The sequence below is a fragment of the Culex pipiens genome, chromosome 3, assembly GCF_016801865.2.
Source record: "Culex pipiens pallens isolate TS chromosome 3, TS_CPP_V2, whole genome shotgun sequence".
NCBI classification, from domain to species: Eukaryota; Metazoa; Arthropoda; class Insecta; order Diptera; family Culicidae; genus Culex; species Culex pipiens.
The window spans coordinates 9,413,844-9,435,927 of record NC_068939.1 but is presented as its reverse complement, the minus strand read 5'-3'; the positions used below and the strand labels follow the sequence as shown (position 1 = coordinate 9,435,927).

The 22,084-nt window shown below is 36.9% G+C and overlaps 2 protein-coding genes across 2 annotated transcripts in view; one reads left to right on the top strand and one right to left on the bottom strand.

Moving 5' to 3' along the window:
* LOC120427216 (heparan sulfate 2-O-sulfotransferase pipe) overlaps positions 1-22,084 on the top strand; it is a 308,534-nt gene that overhangs the window by 194,401 nt on the left and 92,049 nt on the right. The window lies entirely within an intron of this gene.
* On the bottom strand, positions 8,706-10,277 carry LOC128093243 (uncharacterized). Its single transcript, XM_052709326.1, has one exon. The coding sequence runs from the start codon at positions 9,902-9,904 to the stop codon at positions 8,711-8,713; it is 1,194 nt and encodes a 397-aa protein (XP_052565286.1). The 5' UTR covers positions 9,905-10,277; the 3' UTR covers positions 8,706-8,710.

Here is a 22,084-nt window from a genome sequence, read left to right as displayed (position 1 = left end):
TGTTTAAAAGCCTGAAAATGTCATCTTAATTTTACCCAAAAAAAATTAAATTTTCTGAAATGGTTTGCTGGGAAATGCTTCAATCCAATTTTGCGATTTGAAAAGAAATAAATTAATGGACAATTTATTCACACTGTAACCATTTCTGTTCAAGGATTCTTCTTGTGGCTACTTTGCCGTAGATTTTTTTTAATGTCAGTAATTGCCATCATACTGAATTTAAAAAATATAAATTTATGCGGCATTCTAAAAACAATTTCACGAAATTTCCGATCGTTTTGAAAAGAATCCAGGATGATTACAGGAAAATTAAATTTGAAGAATTTTAAGTCGATTGTACTACTAATGTATATTTTTTTTTGGTTATTCTTCAAGAAAGCAGACTTATTTTTCATTGAAAAGATTGTATTATTCAAATATTTTCACTAGCCCGAGTAAAACAGTGTTATAAACAGAGTCAATGAAAAAATTAAAAAGAAACTAATAAAATAAATTTAAAAAACATTGAACTGAAAATTGACAAAAGATTCCTTCATTTTTACATGCCCCTTATTATAAAGTGGTGTTGGTGATTCACACTTACTACACACACACTGTGTCACAACACACACAATAGCTCATGTCATTGCAGGATAGCAGTACTGAAAGGAAGAGCCTATTAGTTGGTACCACTGTATGTCGAGCACACACACACACACTCTGAAGACAGGACCTCAAGCAAGGAAAGAGCCGTGTGGCGTGTGCGGACGTCGAGAATAAGTGCGAAGCTTTCACGTTGATAAATTGGAAGGCTTTTCCTCCATTTTGCAGAGCAAGGGGGGGTCGGGTCGGTTTGTATGTGTGAGCAAGGACCAAGAAATGGTTATTGGCGCGTTACACACACATTCGTTAAGAAATAGTGAGCGGGTGTGAATAGTTGGCAAGTGCTTTCTTTGGATTGTCAACTGAAAAGGGGACTACAGATGCCGACACCAGTCATTCAGTTGTTGGCAAAATGAGGAACGTCCGTGTTATAAGTCTGATGTCGTGTGAACAATTGAAGGATTATCCTGGTTTGGCTTTATGAAGATATTTGTAATGCCAGGAAGATTAGCACAATAGGATATTGATTGAACATAAGAAATTAGTTTTAAGAAAAACGTATAAAATTGTATTCAAAGAAGTAAACATTTCTTCACATTTTTCAATTTAGCAAGAGAAAATGCCACAAAAATGCAGGTCATGTTGTGCGATAAGGACACCCGCCAGCAAGAGATTTCCCAGAAACCCATTGAAAGTGCTGAGATGTAAGAAGAATCGTCTCAGGAATCCTGTCTCGTTGCATGCCGTTGGCACATCTACCTTTAGTTGTCCTCTCCCATAATGATGGCGATGCTGCTGGCAATCTAATCGGTCGTCTGTAAACTGAGAAAGCATTCTTGAAGATTTATGTAGGTGATTCCGGCAATAGTTGTCTTGTCCAGAGAGTGGACAGCACTTTGCCAGCTCATCCCATTCTTGAGGGGTGAACTCGGGCGTTTGAAAGTGTACTTAAAGCAGTAAATCTTCGAGAAGTTGAATAAATTCAACAAAATTGATTTACTTTATAAATATGCATTTCTCAAGAGGGTTGTCATTTCCAGCAGACATCGTTGACTGCGATCTGAGGGTAAACAGAGATCTGCAGTCCCTTTAGCTTATCAAAACGGCTAAACTAAGCCACTTCAAGCTGCCAGCATAAAGCTCAAACAAGCTCAACCGTCGGCCAATTATGTGCAGTCAATCGTGTCGACCAAACCACTCTCCCTCACTGCACCGTAGACAACTGCAGCCGCGCGACTCGGAGTCAGTTTCAACCCAAATCGGCCACGCCAAGACTTGGACTTGGAAAAATCGAAAGTATCTGGTCTGAACAGCCCAGTAGCAGCGAGCAGTGGAGCTGTCGGATTCTGGAGCATGGATAATTTTACTTTCAAATTTGGTTGCGCTTTTTGCGTAGATTTTTTGTGTGCACTCTGATGTCTAGCGGTGCAGTTATTGCTCTCTCTCTCTCTCTTTTTCCAAGGGTTCAGGTTTCAGTCTGTGCTAAAAAGGGAACTTTCAATGGGCGTAGGTGTTTTGAATGGTTGGGACTGCCTTTTTTGCATTGAAAGTTATATAACTATTTGAAGGGAAATAGAGTGCTCTTGACGGGTTTGATCGAGTTTCTTGGATCACGACCATAATTGAGTGCAGCTGCTGTTTCTGGTGAAAAAATCTCTTTAAATCTTAAATGAATTCAGTTGATCTAACAACATCGTTCTTAAACTTATAAGCCATTCAAAGAACTAGATCATCAACCTCAAAAGGTTCACCACAAATCATCGCATCGTCGTTAGGCGCCACAAAAAGCCTGACAGCTGATCCCGTTAACTAGACAACTTCAGCAGCAGCTGCTGCTGCATCGAAGCCGGTGCATCATCATCTGCAGCGGTTGATTCCGTAACTTGCCAGTAAATTTGTGTCACAAAACACACGCCGTGGCGCTCTAAGAAACCACATTTTGCTCTAGTTCGGATGAGGAAAGAGCAAAACCGCAACTTCAGCTGCTGCAGATCTGGGTGCCCGTTGATGACCAAGATAGACAGTTTTCTGGTTGGAATGATTGATGGATGCTGTGTGGCTTTCCATACTTCTGGGTTCGTTGTAGCAGACTTCGTGACGACCTTGGATGTTGCTCTTCCGAAGCAGGGAATCCAGTATTGAACTTCCTCGGGGGGTAGTCACTAAACCACTTACCACAATCCGCCTTAAACTAATCAATTTTCCGCATTGTTTTCTCTGTTCAAACATAACCTCGCAGGCACTTGAGGCGACTCTCGTGGTCTAATTACAACCCCAAATTGAGCAGCAGCAGCAGCTGGCTGCGTTTTGACTGACCTTCAATTTATTATGTTTTTTTGCGCGTTGGATTCGGAAGAATCGAGTGTGGTGGATTGATGGAAGCTCCGCTATTGGAGTTGGTGCGGTAAATTGAACATGCCTCTAATCAACGAAGTTGTAAGTGGTGCACGTGTTGAAACGAACTCTGTGCGAGTTGTTGAGAATGAATGAGAGCTTTCAGTTAGTGCTTGAAGTTCAAGATGTCACGTTATAAGTTAAGTGTCTTCTAAAATCCTATTTGAAGATTTTTTTTCAAATGTTTGAATTTCCGCTTATTTGGCTACTAAGCTCAACAGTGAGACGCATGATATTTCTACAAAATAACATAAAAATTGTCAAACAACTAAAAATTTGTCTGATGGCCTTTTTTGATCGATTTGGATCGAAGTTGTAGGTACTTTTTAGGACTTCAGGTAAAAAAGGCAGATATTCCGAAAAAAAACTGTTGTCGCGATCTTTAATTCTGTCTCTCCTCTTTCTGTCCTAGGTTAATTTAATATTTCTCGCCGCTAATTGCCAATATATATATATATATATAATTACGAGAACCGCGACGCGGGGTGCGTTTTAAAAAATCACTTTTATTATTACACTTAATTGAATGATGAACTACGACGTTAACGTCACGGCGATCCGGGAATGAAAGAGGCCGCGCATACCTGCGCGGACAGTTTTGTTGAACAGTCCTGCCGAGTCAGCATAACCCGGCGTTGCTATGCCGCGTGGCACTACGTGGCACCGTATCCTGCTGACGGTGCATGATGATCCAGCGTGGTGACGACAGGTAGGGATGCAACTCCTCCGGGGGGTATTGGAGTGTCGTCCGCGACACGTGTGTTTGATGATTTTCTCAGGTTCCGATGGTAGGCGATCTTTTTGGCTGCTCCTCTCAAAATGCAGTTTGATTTGATGATGATGAAAATGATGATTGCCGTCAGCGTAATTGTTGATGTAGAAATTCCGCTGAGAAGGCCCCAGTTCCACATCTTGTTGCTGTACTGAGCCAGATGAACTTGTTGAAGCAGGTGTCTGTTCACGATTGTGTTGTTGTGAACAGCTTCTATGTCGTGGTCTTTGATCTGTGTTGATTCTATGATGAGGTTGTGCAGTGCTCCTTCCAGGACGTCGGGTTGGGTGAACATTTCGCTTGATGAAATTTTTCGCTCGTTGAAGATGATTGAGCAATTCGAAAATGAAATCAGCAAATTGCCTTCCACGGTTCGGTTATCCGGTCCACAGTTGGAGTCGAGTTGTTGGTTTTTTGCGTTGGTGATCAGCATCAAGTTGTTGGTTAACAACTTCGTGCGTGTTTCTGTGTCTGATGTTGTGTTGCAGCGGCTGTGTGTGCCAAGTACAAGTGGCGCGATGCAGGCGTCGTTGAACTTTTTGATGAAAGAACGACGTTGAACGTAATCATCCGGGTTGGTTGTGGTATACAGTTCTCGCCGGGTCTTCACTAGGAACTCTGGGTGATTGTTGATAGCAGCATTTTTGATGGTTAAAGGTAGAATCCGTATGACTTTGGATTCTTCCTTTTCTAGTTGTGGCAGCTGTAAGATGTACAGTAACGTCTCGTCGCTCACGGTGAATTTGGGCGTCACGAGGTTAAACGCTTCGTCTGGCATTTCGACGAGCACTCCTTGTTGTTCGATGAGCTGCTTGATCGTGTGGATTTCCTTTGGAGAAAGTATCTTGCTGCTGGTAACTAGGGCTTTTGACAGCAAGATGGCGTCTTGGATGTTCGTCAATAGGGTGTTCACTGTGTCGATGTTAACGATGATGGTTAGGATGTCGATCTCGTTCTTGATGATCCTGTTGTCAGCAAGGTTTTGCGCGATGTTGTTTGTCAGGTGCTGGATGCGTTGGCCAAGTTGTTCGTTGACGTAGTACTGATCGTTGTTTTCTTCGATCAGTTGACGAAGTGTCTTGTTGATGATGCGGAGGTCCTCTGCGTCGGGGTTTCCCGCAATCCATTTCCAGGTCGTACCAACCGTGTCCCATCGTTTTTGTCTTCGATGGTTCGATGGCTTCAGTTGATAGAAGTTGGCGTAGAGTTGTTTCACTTTATATTTTACTATCTGGGTTAGTTGATTTTTACCATCTATGTTAGTGTATGCGATATTTGTTAGTAAATTAATGGTTGTTTCTAAGTCTGTTAAATTGACTGTATGAATGATTTTTATGTTTCCAGATTGGATTTTACAATTTTTGTGCTTAATCACCAGAATCGGTTTGTTTTCCAAATGTTTGATCTCTAGTTCTTGACAAAGACTTGTTGTGAAAAGGTAAAAAATTATGAGTGGTATCATCTGAAAAAGTAATATTAGTAGCGTTAGTAAAGGTTAATTAATTACTTATGGGATAAGTGCAATTGTTAGGGACTGCGTAAAGGGCTATTTTTTTAAGCGTTTAATTTTGTTTTTATTCCTTTTTACGTTCCTGATGTTTTTAAATGTTTTTCTTTTTACCTCCTTGATTTTTGTCATAACTGCTCTTGGCGCAGTTTTTGTTCTGATGTTTGGTATAACAAATACTTCTTGATCATCTTCCAAGTGAGGTGGATCTTCTTTTTGATCGTTGTTCTTGGTTTGTTTAGTTTTAGCTTTTTCCAAATTAACTCTTGCTTCTAAAAACATTTCTTGCGCTTTTTCAATAAGTTCGCCAGGGTTAACAATGTTGTTTTGGTTAAAAATGATTTCGTTAGGGGTGAATTTTGTTGCAGAGTGAATTGTATCATTATACAGGGCTACTGATAATTTGATAATCGATTTAGTTTGCATACCTACAAATTTGTGTTTGTTGGTGTTGAAGATTTCTGCTATGGAAAGATGGGTCCTTTCTACCTGGCCATTCGATTCCGAAGAAGATGCATATTTCAATTCGACGCCTAACTGTGCCAAATAATTTTTTAGTTGTATAGATCGAAAAGTAGTTTCGTGATCAGTGACAATTTCGTTTGGGAATCCAAATGAAGTGAAATATTTGGCTAGTGCCTTTTGCACTTGTACTAAATTTTTGTGTTTGATGAAATACATTTGTAGATGTTTCGAAAAACTATCCACTAATGAAAGAAAACTATTGTTATTGATAATGAAAATGTCCATGTGAACTCTTGTGAATGGTTTTTCTGTCACTGGTCTTGGAGAAATTTTTATGTTGTAAGGTTTCCTTTCATATTTATGGGTGTTACAAATATGGCATGAATTAATATGCATTTTAATCAAATTTCTCATTTTCGGAAAGAAGTATGCTCTTTTAATTTGGGCTTCTACCTCGTTAATTCCACGATGGGCTCTTTCGTGTTCTTTGGAAATTATTACATTTTGTCTGTCGTGGTTACAAACATCTTCCACGATAAGTTGGGTAAGAACGAAATGTCCTTTGTTATTAAAATTTTCTTTGTATACGTCTTGAATTATTTGTATTATATTTTCAGGGGCAATGATTGCTGTTTGCTTTCCATTGTGATACTTTTTAAAGAAATCTGTCACGTCATTCTTCGAAAAAGTTGGTTGAATGATAGTGTGTCTATGGTAGTGTGTGAAGGGAGATTCGTGGATGACTGAGGTGAAGTGTGCAATTTTAAAAACAATTTGGTTCCTGTAATAATTAACAGGTCGACTCACGAAGTGAATATAGTCTTCAGCAGACTCCTCCGCGGAGTGGATTGTGTCATCATCTGATTGTGTTGATAAATCTAAATCCTCTGACGAGTGCTCTGAAATTGAAAGAATGTCATTAGCGTTTACTTCAAAGTTATCTTCATCATCCTTTGTCTCTATTTTTCTACTAAGCGCGTCGGCGACGACGTTAGCCTTTCCTGGTTTATAGAGAAAGTTTAATTTGTAATTCTCCAATTCATCTCGCCAAGTTAAAATTTTTTGATTTTTGTTACATGTTTTGATGTATTGAAGAGGTTTATGGTCAGTGTACAATGTACACTCATTACCATAGATGTAGGGTCTGAATTTTTGAACAGCCCACATTATGGCCAGTGCTTCCTTCTCGATTGTACTGTACCTTGTTTCACATTTGGTAAGTGTTCTGCTTGCAAATGCAATTGGTTTTTCTACCTTTTCTTGCATCTGAGAAAGAACTGCTCCCAAAGCGAAGTTGCTTGCGTCAGTAGTTAAGATGAAAGGTTTATCAAAATCTGGGTATGCCAAGACTTGGTCTGAGGCAATAATTTTTTTCAGTTCTTCAAACGCTGATTTATAACTTGCGTCTTTAAGATCGATCGATTTTTCAGATTTATGTAAGTATTTAGTCATCGGTTTTGTGATTTTTGAGTAATCTTTTATAAACCGTCGGTAATAGCCAGAAAGGCCCAAAAATTGTTTAATTTCTTTTTTTGTTTCGGGTAGTTTCCAGTCCAGAATTTTTTCAATTTTACCTGGATCTGGTTTTATGCCGTCTTGTGTGATTACATGGCCGAGAAACTCAGTTTCTCTCTTCATGAATTCACACTTGTCTAGCTGAATTTTTAAATTGTACTTTTCTAACCTTTGTAAAACTTTACTCAGGTTTTCCAAGTGGTTTTTCAAATTTTTCCCCACAATTATTATATCATCTAAATAGACGAAACAAATTGTGCCAATGAATTCTCCGAGGATGTTGTTCATTCCTCTTTGAAATGTAGCCGGGGCATTTTTCAAGCCGAAGGGCATTCTGTTAAATTCAAAGTGGCCCAATGCGGTTGAGAACGCTGTCTTTAATTTATGTTCTGAATCCATCTCTATCTGATGAAATCCAGATTTCAGATCTAATGTAGTAAAGTAGACTGATTTGCCAAGGCTGTCCAGAATTTCTTCAATTTGCGGGATCGGAAATTTATCATTAATGGTTTTATCATTGAGCTTACGGTAGTCTATGACTACACGTACTTTCTTCTTTCCCGAAGCGTCTGCCTTTTTTGGCACAACCCATATGGGAGAAGAGTATGGACTGGTAGAATGACGTATGATATCGTTTTCCAAAAGTTCTTTAATTTGTTCTTCAACATCTTTTTTAAATGCCTGCGGGTATCTATATGATTTAGTGTAGACAGGCTGCTCATCACTTGTTTTAATTTGGTGTTTAATAGCTGAAGTAGCTGTTAATTTTTCGTTGGATTTAAGGAGAACTCCTTGGTGATTAAGTAAAGTTTCAAGGAGAGCTTCTTTTTCCATGCTCGAGAGGTGATTAGTTCTAATCAGCTCTGAAAGTTTATCTGAATCGATCACATCATCCGTTTTGACCGGTATCGGTGTGATCGTTTCGAAGTTGTTTACTTTTAATTTAAGTTGGTTTGTAATTACTGGAGGTTTGTTGTGTAGGGACAAAAGCCGTACTGTGGTTGAATTATTTTGTGATCTGTAAAGTCCAGGCTCAATTATTGAATTTTTAGAAAACTTTTTGTGTTTTGGCACATACCAGTCGCCATTTTTTGTGGTTTTTATCTGGACAGTATGGTGAAAAATTCGTTTCGCAGGAAAATATTTATCAAAACTTATTTGAATTGTGCCAAATTTAACACAGTTTTTGCCGTAGTCAATTTCGGCATTGTTTTTGGCTAAAAATTCAGAACCAATGATTCCATCGAAAAAATCGTGGAATTTTAGTTCGTAATAGGTTTGAGGCTTAAGATCAAATCCTATTAAATTTTCTTTTCCTTTAAGTTTAATTGTGTGATCACCAGAGAGATTTCGAATGATTGTCTCTTTGGTGTCTTGTCTGTTGCATAATATACCAGGTTTAATTACATTTTTATTTGCACCTGTATCAATTAAAAATTTCAAGTTATTTATACCTTTTATATATGGTAAAAAATTTAGGTTTTTACCTGAGTTTCTGTTACCCAGCAAAAATTCAAGTCCACACCTTCTTCTTCAGATTCAGAAGTGTTGTCGTCAGGGAGTTCGTTGTTGTTAAATTGTCTCCGATTTAGTGTTAATCTGCTATTAGTTGACCCGATTTCCATTGGCTCATCGTTTTTGTTTTGTTGACCTTGACTATTGTTTTGTTGATGCGGGTTTATCTTAAATTTTTGTGGTTTATTTTCTGTTATGATTTTGTTTTGTTCAGTATTTTTCTTGAATGATCTATTGTTTATATTGTTTGCGAGATTCTCGGAGCTTTTGAACTTGCAAACAAAAGCGTAGGCTTCTTCGATATTGACTGGCTTGGCTGCTATAGCATGACCAAACATGTCCTTCGGGAGCCCAGCAAGGAACGCAGCTAAAGCATCTTGCTCTATCGATTTATTCATTACGTTCCAGGCCGTTCTATAATCGGGGTCCTGTTGTGATAAGTTTTTAATAATTTGGATTGTTTCCTTGATGCTATTATAATGACTATATAGTGTTGTGTTTGGAGTTTTAACATGCTGCCACAACTGGCATTTGTAAAACGTAAGATCCTGATGATCTCCAAGGTGGTGTATTAAAATTGATTTAACTTCTTCGAATGTGGTTGGATTTCCGTTGGCGCAAAGTTTATCTTTGGCTCTACCCTCAATTTTCCCATTTATTATTGTCCGCAAAAACATTGCGTTTTGGTCATCGGTATAATATGGTTGGAGCTGTTGAAGTGTCGTTTCAACACTCGAGAGCCATGCGTTTAATTGTTTCTTGTTTCCATCGAATTTGCTGATCCCATGTTTAATTGGATCGGGAATAGCAAAAAAGTTAGCGTGTTGCGGCAGCGCTGCAGGTATTGCGGCGGGTGCCTGAGCTGCTTGGCCAGCTTGTTGAGCTCCAAGAGCATTAATGAGCTGTTGCTGCCTTTGCTGCTCTGCTAAAAGGTTATTCAGGTTAGCAGCCATTTCGGCAAGTTGCTGACCTATCTGTTCCATGTTAAAATCGATGGTCAGATTCTTTATTTCTGGCGTATCCTTAATTGGGATGTGCGCTAGATCGTGATTCGACTCAACTGAAGAATCCGATTCTTCAGTGTCCGAAAAGTTTCGCGGAAAAAATTCACGCGCTCTCTTGAGGGCGGATTTTTCGCGTTTGTTTTTGGGCATAAAGCTTTTCAAATGACTTCTCCGACACGTTTATGGTGTCAGATAACAGAAGCACACTTGAGTAATTTATTGTTTAATTTGGTGGTAAACTAGCACCTATCTGGTAGTGTGCTAATTTCTGTACTAGTAACCTATCTGGTAGTGTCACTAGCAGACGTTTTCTTTTGAAAACGATTTTAAATCTGTCACCTATCTGGTAGTGTGACAAACCTCTTCACTTGCAGCCTATCTGGTAGTGCTGCAGGAGGACGTGAATGGTTTGAGATGATCGAAAACGTCTGAAACCGATCACGATTTTTAAGTTAGTCCGCACTAACTTCTACCCACGCACTTTCACTACGGGGGACGCACTTAATTATCACGGGGGAAAAAAAATGCGGTTTACTTACAGTCGGGGGGAGCGTAGTACCACGGACTTCCTGGATTTGCACGGGGGGGCCCTCGAGTCTACAGCAGCGATGTTGTCGGAAACTTCGCCTGCTCGCTGTCGATGTCTTGCGACGAAGCCACTCTGCGTCAGTTTTGTAGTTCTGCCGCTACCACTATTATCGCACTAATCCGTTCTGACCGTGACTGCTCGGCTGCGCCAATTACGAGAACCGCGACGCGGGGTGCGTTTTAAAAAATCACTTTTATTATTACACTTAATTGAATGATGAACTACGACGTTAACGTCACGGCGATCCGGGAATGAAAGAGGCCGCGCATACCTGCGCGGACAGTTTTGTTGAACAGTCCTGCCGAGTCAGCATAACCCGGCGTTGCTATGCCGCGTGGCACTACGTGGCACCGTATCCTGCTGACGGTGCATGATGATCCAGCGTGGTGACGACAGGTAGGGATGCAACTATATATATATATATAAATACAGCAATTCCCCATAAATACCCCCTATAAATACAGCAATTCCCCACGAAAACAGCATGGAAAAAAACAAAAGTGCTCGGATCGGGCTCAAAATTTTTCTGGGGGTTCCCTGGCCGAAATAATTAGACCCGTATTTTTTTGTTTGGCCATTAGGGGGACCTACGCCGTGTTAGGGTGGTCTGAAATATGGCCATTTTCGTCGATTTTCGCAAAAACCACTTTTTTCGAAAAATCATAACTCCTCGCCATTTTAACCGATTTCAATTGTCTTATACGCAAATGAAAGGTGATAAGTCGGCCTTTCAAAGAAAAATAGTAAGAAGTTTCAAAAATCTAGGTCGGTATATAAAAATATCTCGAATTTTAAAATAATCTTTTCTCTCTAAAAGATGAGCTTCCAAAATGAAATTTATTTTATTTTATTTATTTACCATAGAATCATATGAATCATCATATGAATACAAAGTTAGAATGCGTGACACAAACTTTAAATTAAATTTGAACCCGATTGAATATTTCAAGCTAAAAAATATAAGTGGGCCAATGCCAAAGTGTAAACAAAGATTCTATCCTGCTCACATTAGTAGAAATTTACATTAGGAATGGGCAGGCTAGACTCTTTGTTTACACTTTGACATTGGCCTAATTAAATTTTTTTGCAAGCTTTTTCGAAAATTTACGCCGAGAAAATGCCTATAACTCAAAAATGGAAATCATTTCGGCTCCAAATTCCATTATTCAAAAAAAAATCTAAATCTCAAAAATCAGAAAATTTTAAAAATGGTCTATCAAAAATTCAAAAAATCCTGAATATAAAAAAATTAAAGTTAATGAATTGCCATATTAAATTCATGCTCTCAATTAAAAAATTTTAAACCAGGAATTTCAAAAAAATCAAAAATTAAAAAAATCGTGAATATAAAAAAATTTAAGTTAATGAATTGCCATATTAAATTCATGCTCTCAATTAAAAAAATTTAAACCAGGAATTTGAAAAAAAATCCAAAATTCAAAAAATCGTGAATATAAAAAATCAAAGTTAATGAATTGCCATATTAAATTCATGCTCTCAATTCAAAGATTTTAAAATTCAGAAATTCATGAACTTAATAATTCGATATTACAAACATTCAAAAATTTAAGCATAAGATAAATTGAAGATTGATTCCAGGTATTTTTTTTATTTGTTTTGTTTTTGTTTAAGATTCTTAAAATTTTCGATTTTGAGAAAATCAAGTTTGTTAAAAAAATTAAATTTCCTAAATTTGAAAAAAAATGTAGAATTTAAATAAAATAAAATGTGTACTTAAAAAAAGTCAAAATAATGAATCATTGTAAATTTTAAATTCAAGAATTTAAAAACAATAATTTCCTAATTCTGAAACTCTTACATTTAAAAAGCCGAAAATTCGAAAACTTTTGATATTTTTGAATTTACAATGTTTTAAGTTTATGCGACCATAAATAAAGGTACGCTTATCCTTACATACATGGTTATTTACCCTAGTGTCCATCCGCATAGTACTTCACCCTAATGTTCAAATTTTAATAATAATATGGCACATCAGTCTCTATCCACTCTCAAGGTGTCCAACTACGTGGACACTTTTTTGGATATTGCAGACTTTTTTGGAAAATATCAAAGATATTTTCAAAACAAATAAATCAATGAAAATCTATAGACTTAGTAACAAACTCAGACTCAGTAATCAAACATAAGTTTAATATCAATTTATAAAAATTGAAAAACAAAAGAAAAAACTTCGTCTTATTTATTTAATAAACTAATCACAGTCACCCCACATATTCGGAACAGTTTACAGAGCGGCCAATGTTCAAAAATTCATATAAAATCGGTAAATGAACATAATAATTTGCTTTTAGCTTAATTTGAAAGCTTTTGTTGGGATCTGTCGAATTTTGTATCGAACAACTGCAAATTGAAAACATTTAATTGATGTTTTATATCTGTTGCATTTTTTTTAAACAGAACATTTTCTAGAAAACTAATCAGATTTGTTGGGTTTTTTTAATCTTTTAAAAATGAGCAGTTCTTTAAATTTTTTAAACACAGAATAATAAATTATGTGAACTACAAGTAAGCAATTTATAAAATATGCCCTCTATTCTCTGTTCTTATGTTTTTTTTTTGTGTTTTGATTTGAAATTAAAGCTATTCAAATATAAAAACGTTTTAATCTAGTACAATTTGACGAAACCACGTTCAGCTAAATGTACACGATCAATACTTACAGTGTGAACAATGTGTACAGTAGACAATAAATCAAATTTTATTTCATCCATCCCGATCAGACGGTAATAACTAAATTCATGCCATTTCCATAACAAATAATGTTAAAATAACAGAAAGTGTTATGGATTCTTCTTGAAAAATCAATTTTTGCATAAGAGTTTAATAACAGTTTATGTTATCATAACAAAATTTGTTATTGGTCTGATATTGGTTGAAAGCCAAAACAACTTTGGAATAACATTTTTTGTTATGGAAGAATAACTCCAACTGTTATTGGGATGATCGGATTAGTTGTTAAAATAACAAAAAATAATAACAAAGATTTGTTCGAAGAATAACTAAAAGTGTTATTAGTCTGTTATTATAATAACAACCCAATAACAAAAAAATCATAACGACGAATAACAAATCTTGTTATAAATAACATAAAATGTTATTGGGCTAGTATTTTCAAATATCAAAAAATGTTATTCCAAAGTTATTTCCGTCTGCTCGGGATATCCTAAAATTGATTCATCAAGGGTTAACTGACAACTCTGGCCCCGACCGGGACGTCAATTGCCGATTGATCGTGTTTTTGTTTGCATATCCCCTCTCCTCTCCTTACTCCCATAGACGTAAAGAGAGCACAGTGCGAGAGAGCGATGAGGTCGTGACTCGACCCGCCGTCGTCACCGTAGTAAAAATGTAATAATATGATCACTTTGATTAGCTAATTGTATTATTTCACCCCCGTCGAGGGGCCGCGCTAACGGAGCGCTCGGTGGCAGAAGCAGCGGTTGGGTGCCTCGTGACACCGATATCGCTGGGAGCACTCAGCACTCGAAGCAGTTTAGGGTTGTTCTTTATGGGAGAAACTCTTGGGCGAGATTTGCCGGTATGATTTATGAAATTTGGAGGTTCGTCTCTAATTGGCATTGAAGTCTCCAACGGCCTAATTGGTCGCGAGTTGCTTAATTTATGGAATATTTGAACTCGTTTCATTAATTGAAGTAATTTTTCACTTGAGATAACCATGATTTTGGAGTAACCCTTTTGCGTGGCGTTAATTTTTCGCTGTCTGATGAAGCAAAAACGAGCAGCCAGACTGCGGCGAGGGTGGCTCGGCAATTTGATTAACATTTTCATCAACAACGTCAGAAGACTGGTGGCGGCGCTTCTGTATCGACTGCAGTGCAGTGAAAAAGCCATTTTACAGCTGATCATCGCTCGCTGGCTGGTTGGATGGTTTGCTGGTTTTATTATTGAATCAGGTCGTGGATGACAGTTTGGTTGGAGATTTGTGCACTTGATGATGTTTTACTGCCGAGGTCAGAGCTTCGCGCGAGGAGGACATGCTAACGAACTGAATGGAGAAGGAAAACGAGGTTTTGTGAAGGGCAGGTGAACTGGAGCTAGTTCGTGCTCACAGTTTAACGGTTGTTTAGAGCAGTTGGAGGGACTATAAATGAGGATTGGCATAGCATCAAATTAGTAATGATCATAAGTATAATATAACTTGACACTAGAAGATTACTTCATATTTTCAGCAATTGAATCAATTCAAGCCTCAATCGTTACCAAAAGTCGCAAGCCCAGCACAGTGGCATAACTCACTTCACACTATCTATTGGCCAAACGCTTCCTGTTTTCCCAGCACTTGTGCGATGCTGGCAAGTTTTTCCTTCCGTTCTGCTAAGGGCCTCAAGATATATGTTTTTCCCTCTGCTGTCTTTGCTTCTTCTCGTTCAATCAATTTTCCCACCACCCTTTCTCCCAACAAACAAACCGCCCCTTTTTCTCTGCCAGCCCAAAATCCTGGCCCCAAAAGACACTCTTCACTACTAGAGGGGGGAAAACGAGCAGCATAAAACTTAATGAAGCATAATATTACACAATTCAGACTGGCAGAAAATATGTTGCATAAATATTATTGCCCCCGTCGAGATGTCGAGCGTCTAGGGGGGATGTGTCGGAGGAAGGAAAGTTGACGAAAATTTTCCCGCCCAGAGGAATTGTGACCAAAATAGAGGACAGATAAAACATAATATTTCTAAACGTTCTGGTTTCGAAATCTTCCAAAGATTGCGATCAAAATAGTCCCTTTTCTGAGTGCATTCGAAACATATTCACTCCAATTGCCCCTTGAAGTTGACGGGTAAATAAATTTAAATCATCAAATAAATCCACACTAAATTGGAAAAGATGCAACGAGTCAAACATGCCAAACGTCAACAGTGTCGTATGTATTTGGGTTACAGAGGAGATTTTGAAGGTTCTAGCTTCCTTGAGAATCTAGAAATTGACTTTGAATTTGATCAAAGTGAAAACTTTTTTTTGTTATTTATCAACAAATCGTTACTTCCAGTACAGTTTAGAAGACAAAATTTTGAAACCCTACTGTTTTTATTTGCTTGAGATGAATGCGAAGATTTCCTGATAAAAAGTACAATTATGATTCTCACCGAAATATTTTTCCCTATTTCTGATGCATTGTCTATTGCGTATTAAGCTCGTGATTTGACCTGAAACGGAGAAAAATCAGTTCCCAAAATCGTGAACAAATGTTCATGAAATTCTGAACAACGAACAAAGCGTTCACAGTCCATGGTGAAAAGTTTTCTCCGTTTTCGCAAATCGACATTCCTTTTTATTTATTTTTTTAAATTTGGATGAACCTTCGTCCTTGTGTTCCTTTTGTCAAAAGTGGGGATTTTGCATCATTATTTTTAAATACAGGTCTCCATATGATTGTTGGGGCTGGAATTACGAAATGAGTATGTAAATATATGAAGAATTTTCTGATCAAATTGGTGTCTTCAACAAAGTAGTGGGATATGATTAGGACTATTCAGAAAAATAGGAACGCGAGTTTGAAAATTGGACAGTAAGTTTCTGAGATAAAGAATGAGTTTTTTCTATGTGTCAGCTAATTGTCCTTTAATTTCAAATGACGGTATCTCGGAAACTATTGGTTAGATTGCAATGTAAAAAAAATTAAACCTTTGTGAAATTATCTGATCTTCCCAAAAAATATTTCTAAATTTTAAAATCTGGCAAATCTTTTAAATAGATTATTTTGTGATTTCACGTTTCAGACCAAATTTTAAATTTTGACATTATTTTTATCGAAAAGTTCAAAAAAATCACAAAAGCATCATTTAATCATTGGAAATCGAACGAATAGTTTTCTAGATATCGTCAGTTAAAAAAGGCTAATTAAGTGACCCTCAGAAAAAATAATTTTCATCGATTCGATTTCTTTGTAACCGGGCAGACGGTAATAACAAAATTGATGCCATTTCAATACCAAATATTGTTAAAATAACAGAAAGTGTTATGGAATCTTCTTGAAAAATCCATTTTTGCATAAGGGTTTAATAACAGTTTATGTTATCATAACAAAATGTGTTATTTGTCTGATATTGGTTGAAAGCCAAAACAACTTTGGAATAACATTTTTTGTTATGGAAGAATACCTCCAACTTTTATTGGGATGATCGGATTAGTTGATAAAATAACAAAAAATAATAACAAAGATTTGTTCGAAGAATAACTAAAAGTGTTATTAGTCTGTTATTACAAAAACATTTTTTTCAGAATTGACTTTCCTTCAAAAAGTTCTTTAAAAATAGGAAAATGTAAAAAAAACGAAAATTCTTACCTTGAATAGTTAATTTCTTCAAAACCGTAACCTTTTCTAAAAAATCGGGAAAGTTTTTTACGATTTCAAATCGGATTAAGCTTATAAAAATAATGATCTTTGGAACCAGATTTTGCACCATCATGCACTATAGCTCAAAAGATATCTTTTTGAGTCCCATAAATCATATCAACGAGGGCTGTCACCACCTAATACCCGGGACTGAGAAAAGCTGTATCAGCATAACCCAAGTCTGATACAAATTATACTTTCCCATAATTTCGCTGCCGGCCAGCGGGTATTGGATTGGACCACACACACACACACACACATAAATCATATCAACGAATTTCAAAAATTGAAAAAAATACTTATTTTGGGAATTTGTTTTTTAGAGAAAAAAAGTTAAATGAAGAACAAGGTTTTTTAAATGTAAATATGTATTTCTGACCGGTCTGAATTATGATCGACAACTTTGCGGAAGACACCAAATCGATCAGAAAATTTCTTCTCAAGATACAGAAATATCAATTTTGTTTGACCAGTCCGCAAAATTGTATTATGACTTTTATGGAACAAGTAATGATGCAAATTGCTTCTCTTTACCTAGAGAATGTATAGAAAAAGTTTCTTAAAAAAACAAATTTAAAAACAGCGGAAAAATTGCGAAAATCTACTATCGAAAAAAACAGTTAAAAAGTTTTTTTACTCAACTGTAATTTTTTTTGGAACATGTCATTTTAAAGGAAATTCAATGTACTTTTCGAATCTACATAGACACAGGAGGGTAATTTTTTCATTTAGAACATTTTTTTCATTTTAATATTTTGTGTTTTTCTAACTCTGCAGAGTAAGATTTTGGAGTATAACAGTGTTCTAAAAAGTTGTAGAGCAGACAATTAAAAAAAAAACATATAAACATAAGAAATTTGCTTGTAACCATCACGAGTTATCGCGATTTTACGAAAAAAAAGTTTTGAAAAAGTTGGTCGTCATTGATCATGGCCGTTTATGGTCACCCGTGACAGACACGGACAACAAAACAAAGAGAAACGCGAAAAGTAACTTTTTCAAAACGTTTTTTTTTTTTTGTAAAATCGCGATAACTCGTGATGGTTACAATCAAACCCCTTATGTTTATATATCAAAATTTTTGTAATTGTCTGCTCCATAACATTGTAGAACATAATTACACTCTAAAGAATAACCCTGCAAAATTAAAAAAACATGAAATTTTTAAATGAAAAATTTTGTTGCAAATGAAAAATTTTCCCTTCTGGGTCAATGTAGACTCGAAAAGTACATTAAACTTCCTTTAAAATGACATATTCCAAAAAAAGTTACAGTCAAGCAACGGAAAATGGGAGAGTTTAAAAAAAAATAAAATACTTTTTTTCGGAATTCTGAGTACGCCATCAAATCGAGCGTCCAATTTTACAGAAAAGCCCCTTTGACACAAGATATCAAAAAATGGACCTCGGATTCGTGATCAGGGACAAAAGTTACCCATTAGATCTGGGCAACTTTTTCCGATTTCGTGTGAGTTGGTAGAGAATTACCCATATTAAATTTGGAAATATCATTTATTTAAAACCAATAAATATATGATTTACCTTGTTGTTAATTTATCTAAAAATAAATTTTCTTTTTCATTACAGGTAATTGCTCAACTTCTTATTTCAATTATATCAACTTTAGTAAGTAATCTATTTCTCATAAACTGTATCGATTTCTGTCCCGCAACCAACCCAACCTTCAACAATATCAATCCATTTCACCATATATATATCGTAAACGTTACCATTTCGTGCCATCGATTAGATCTCTATTCGACACACTAATCAGCATTTAATCTCCTGCCCGGCTGCCTGCCTGACAACTGCCACTCGTACGCCTTTGATTACGAAACGTGGTCAGCATTCGGACCCGAAGACCGAAAGGCCCTTGATTGGAATTGATATTCATCTGTCAGTGTGGCTGTGCGACGAGCAGAAACCATTAATGAATTCCCAGGACCTAGTGTCCTTGTGGGTGCGGGAAAATCCTAGGAAAAAAGTGGTGAGCTGAAGAACACAGAGCAGAAAAAAAGACGAGCTAGAATTTCCATTATTCATTAACACACACACTTCAGGCTTCAGCTGCTAGTCAATGGATTTTCGTTTCCAAAGTATAACTGGTGAGGAGGTGCGGAAGAATCGGAGAACTGTCCGGGTGATGTTGATGATGATGATGTTACGGTGAACCGCAGATCCAGCAACGTTCAGCAGTCAGATGTTACGACCGTTGAATAGTGGGCTTGTTATAGAACCTTATAAAACAAGAAATGTCTAGGAAGATTTTCAACACGTAATTTTGACCTATTTCTAACCCACTGTCCTCATTCGTTGTTACCTTGGTGGTTCGACTCTGCACCTCATTCTGAGTTGTGCAGTGGTTTCAATTACGAGAGGCTCTTCCCAAACCGTTGACCATCCTTACGACGACGACGACTGTAATGGAGAACCTGACGACTGACGGACGCCTCTCCGAAGCGCCTGAAGGAATCCCATCATGTACAATACGTGAAGATTATCTCTCCCGAGCCCGAGTTCGTGGTCGGAAGCCGTACCGTACAGTTAATAAATCATGGTCATCGTTTTTTGCTACCCTTCTGTTCGGCGGTGTCCCTGAAGAAGCGGGCCTCAACCAACCATAGTTCTTAATGGTCATTTGCGCTTTAATTGGATTAAGAGCATTATGAACAGTTAGAACAGGCAACGCCAACAGCGCGAGAACGTGGCAGATTTGCCCCCGAGGATGTCAACAGGCCAAGCTGGGGAGTGTGGTCGTGGAGGCGCTTGTCGCCGAGAGGAGATGTTGGCCACTGGGCTGAGTGATGGGATCATAAACGAGCAATTATCCGGGAGCGTCGTGTACGAAGCTTTAATCACTTAGTGGTTGGTGTCTGAAACAGGGGGGAGAGATAAAAGGGAGATTGTGATGGTACAAGTCGGGAAGCGATAAAGCTAAAGTTTAAGCTAATTAAGCTGTTCATGAGAAGTAGTCCCAATTGAGATGTTTAGGTAGATAAAACAAATGTTTAAGGTATGGTTAAGGAAAGGTACCAAGAATATTTTTAATTTTGAAAACATACTTTGAATAACTTTACAAGAAAGTAAAATAAGCCCTTTTCATCCGAGTCAGTTCTTCTAGCAACATTTTGCCGCACCCGTAACCATCTTCCAAATAAGCAAACTTTTCCCCGGCCCCGGCAAATGATTAAAAACTTACAAATTGCTAACAATGAAAAGTCTCGTTCAAACAGCACCAGCCTCGGCAATCAATTCTTGCAAAGTCACGGAGAACGTTCACTCACCCAGAAATACTCGCAGGCGTATACTTGTGCGAATCATCACGACGACGACTCCGAGCACAAGTATCAAAAAGTCTTACATTTCTTAATAATTTATACTGCACAAACACGGCCTTTGTAGGGGACCCCTCCCCCTTGGGCCATCTTCAGCTGCTGCAGCTCCTGCGGAAAAAGCTCAGGAAAAAACTTTTTTCCCATGCCTGGAGGCCCACTTTTCCGAGGGAAAACTCCCAACCCCCCCACTTGCAATTCTCATTTCGCATACAGAGCAGATTCCTAGAACCTTTCCATAGCATTTTCTTTTCTTAAGAGTTTTTTTTTTTCAGTACTTTTTTCCACAACTTCTATACAATTCTTTTGTTCTGGTGGCGGTATTACAATTACCTTCCAACGGAGCGAACTCGCAGTTGACTGGTATTGTCAAGGGATTTTGTGTGTGTTGTGAGAGCGGAAAAATGGCACGACAAAACTAACTACAGTGAAAGGAGGAAAGAAATCCCAACCTCACAAAAGGTGAAAACACAAAACTGGCGGGAAAATAATCCCTTCGCATCTGGAAAAGTCCGGCGGTGAAAGTTTGTGTTGGGTGAATGTTTTTTTTTGTTCATCGTCACGAAAATTCTATTCAGAGCAGACCTCAACCTCGACTTGATCCCAAGGTGGTGGTCACAGGGTTAGTTTGAACCTCCTTAAAATTTTACGGTTGCATAAATGGCAGCAAAAATAATAAAATAAACCATTTTTTAAAAATTTCTGAAGAAAATTTACCACAAATTTAATTGGTGAAGAATCCGAAGATATTTAATTAAACTAGGGGGTCATTCATAAACCACGTGGACACTTTTTTGAAAGACCCCCCATGGGGCCATCCACAAACCACGTGGACACCTTAGGGGGGGGGGGGGGGTTGGCGATTGTCCATGCTCCATACAAAAAAGATTTTATTTGTATGGAAATTGTCCACGATAGGGGGGGGGGGGTTGAGATTTCCAGAAAAGTGTCCACGTGGTTTGTGGATGGTCCCCATACAAAAACGGGTAAATTTTTTTTCAAAAATAGTTTTGTGAAAATTTAGAGTATTTCAAAAAAAATGTATTGCATTCGAAATCTATGAAAAATCCCAATCATTTGATACCCATATTGTAAAAACTGAAATTTTTAGTATTTTTTCGAAAATACGTAGTTTTGTGCAAATTTTGAGTATTTTCAAAAAATGATGTTATTACAATCGAAGTGTATGAAAAATCCTGATCGTTTGATACCCATATTGTAAAAACGGAAATTTTGAGTATTATTTCAAAAATACATAGTTTTGTGAAAATTTAGAGTATTTTTAAAAAAAATTGTTATTACATTCGAAATGAATGAAAAATCCTGATCGTTTGATACCCATATTGTAAAAACGGAAATTTTGAATATTTTTTCGAAAATTTGCACAAAACTACGTATTTTCGAAAAAATACAAAAATTTCAGTTTTTACAATACGTGTGAAAATTTTGAGTATTTTCAAAAAAAATTGTTAAAACATTCCAAATGTATGAAAAAATCCTGATCGTTTGACCCATATTGTAAAAACTGAAATTTTAAGTATTTTTTTCGAAAATACGTAGTTTTGTGCAAATTTTGAGTATTTTCAAAAAATGTTGTTATTACATTCAAAGTGTATGATATTTAATTAAACTAGGGGACCATCCATAAACCACGTGAACACTTTTTTGTAAGTCTCAAACCCCCCATACAAAAATTGGTATTTTTTTCAAAAATTCGTAGTTTTGTGAAAATTTTGAGTATTTTCCAAATTTTTTTTGTTAAATTCGAAATGTATGAAAAAATCCAAATCGTTAGATACCCATATTGTAAAAACTGATTTTTTAAATATTTTTTTCGAAAAAACGTAGTTTTACGCAAATTTTGAGAATTTTCAAAAAATGATGTTATTACATTCGAAGTGTATGAAAAATCCTGATCGTTTGATACCCATATTGTAAAAACGGAAATTTTGAGTTTTTTTTCGAAAACAAAACTACGTATTGTGAAAATTTCGAGTATTTTCCAAAAAAAATGTTATTACATTCCAAATGTAT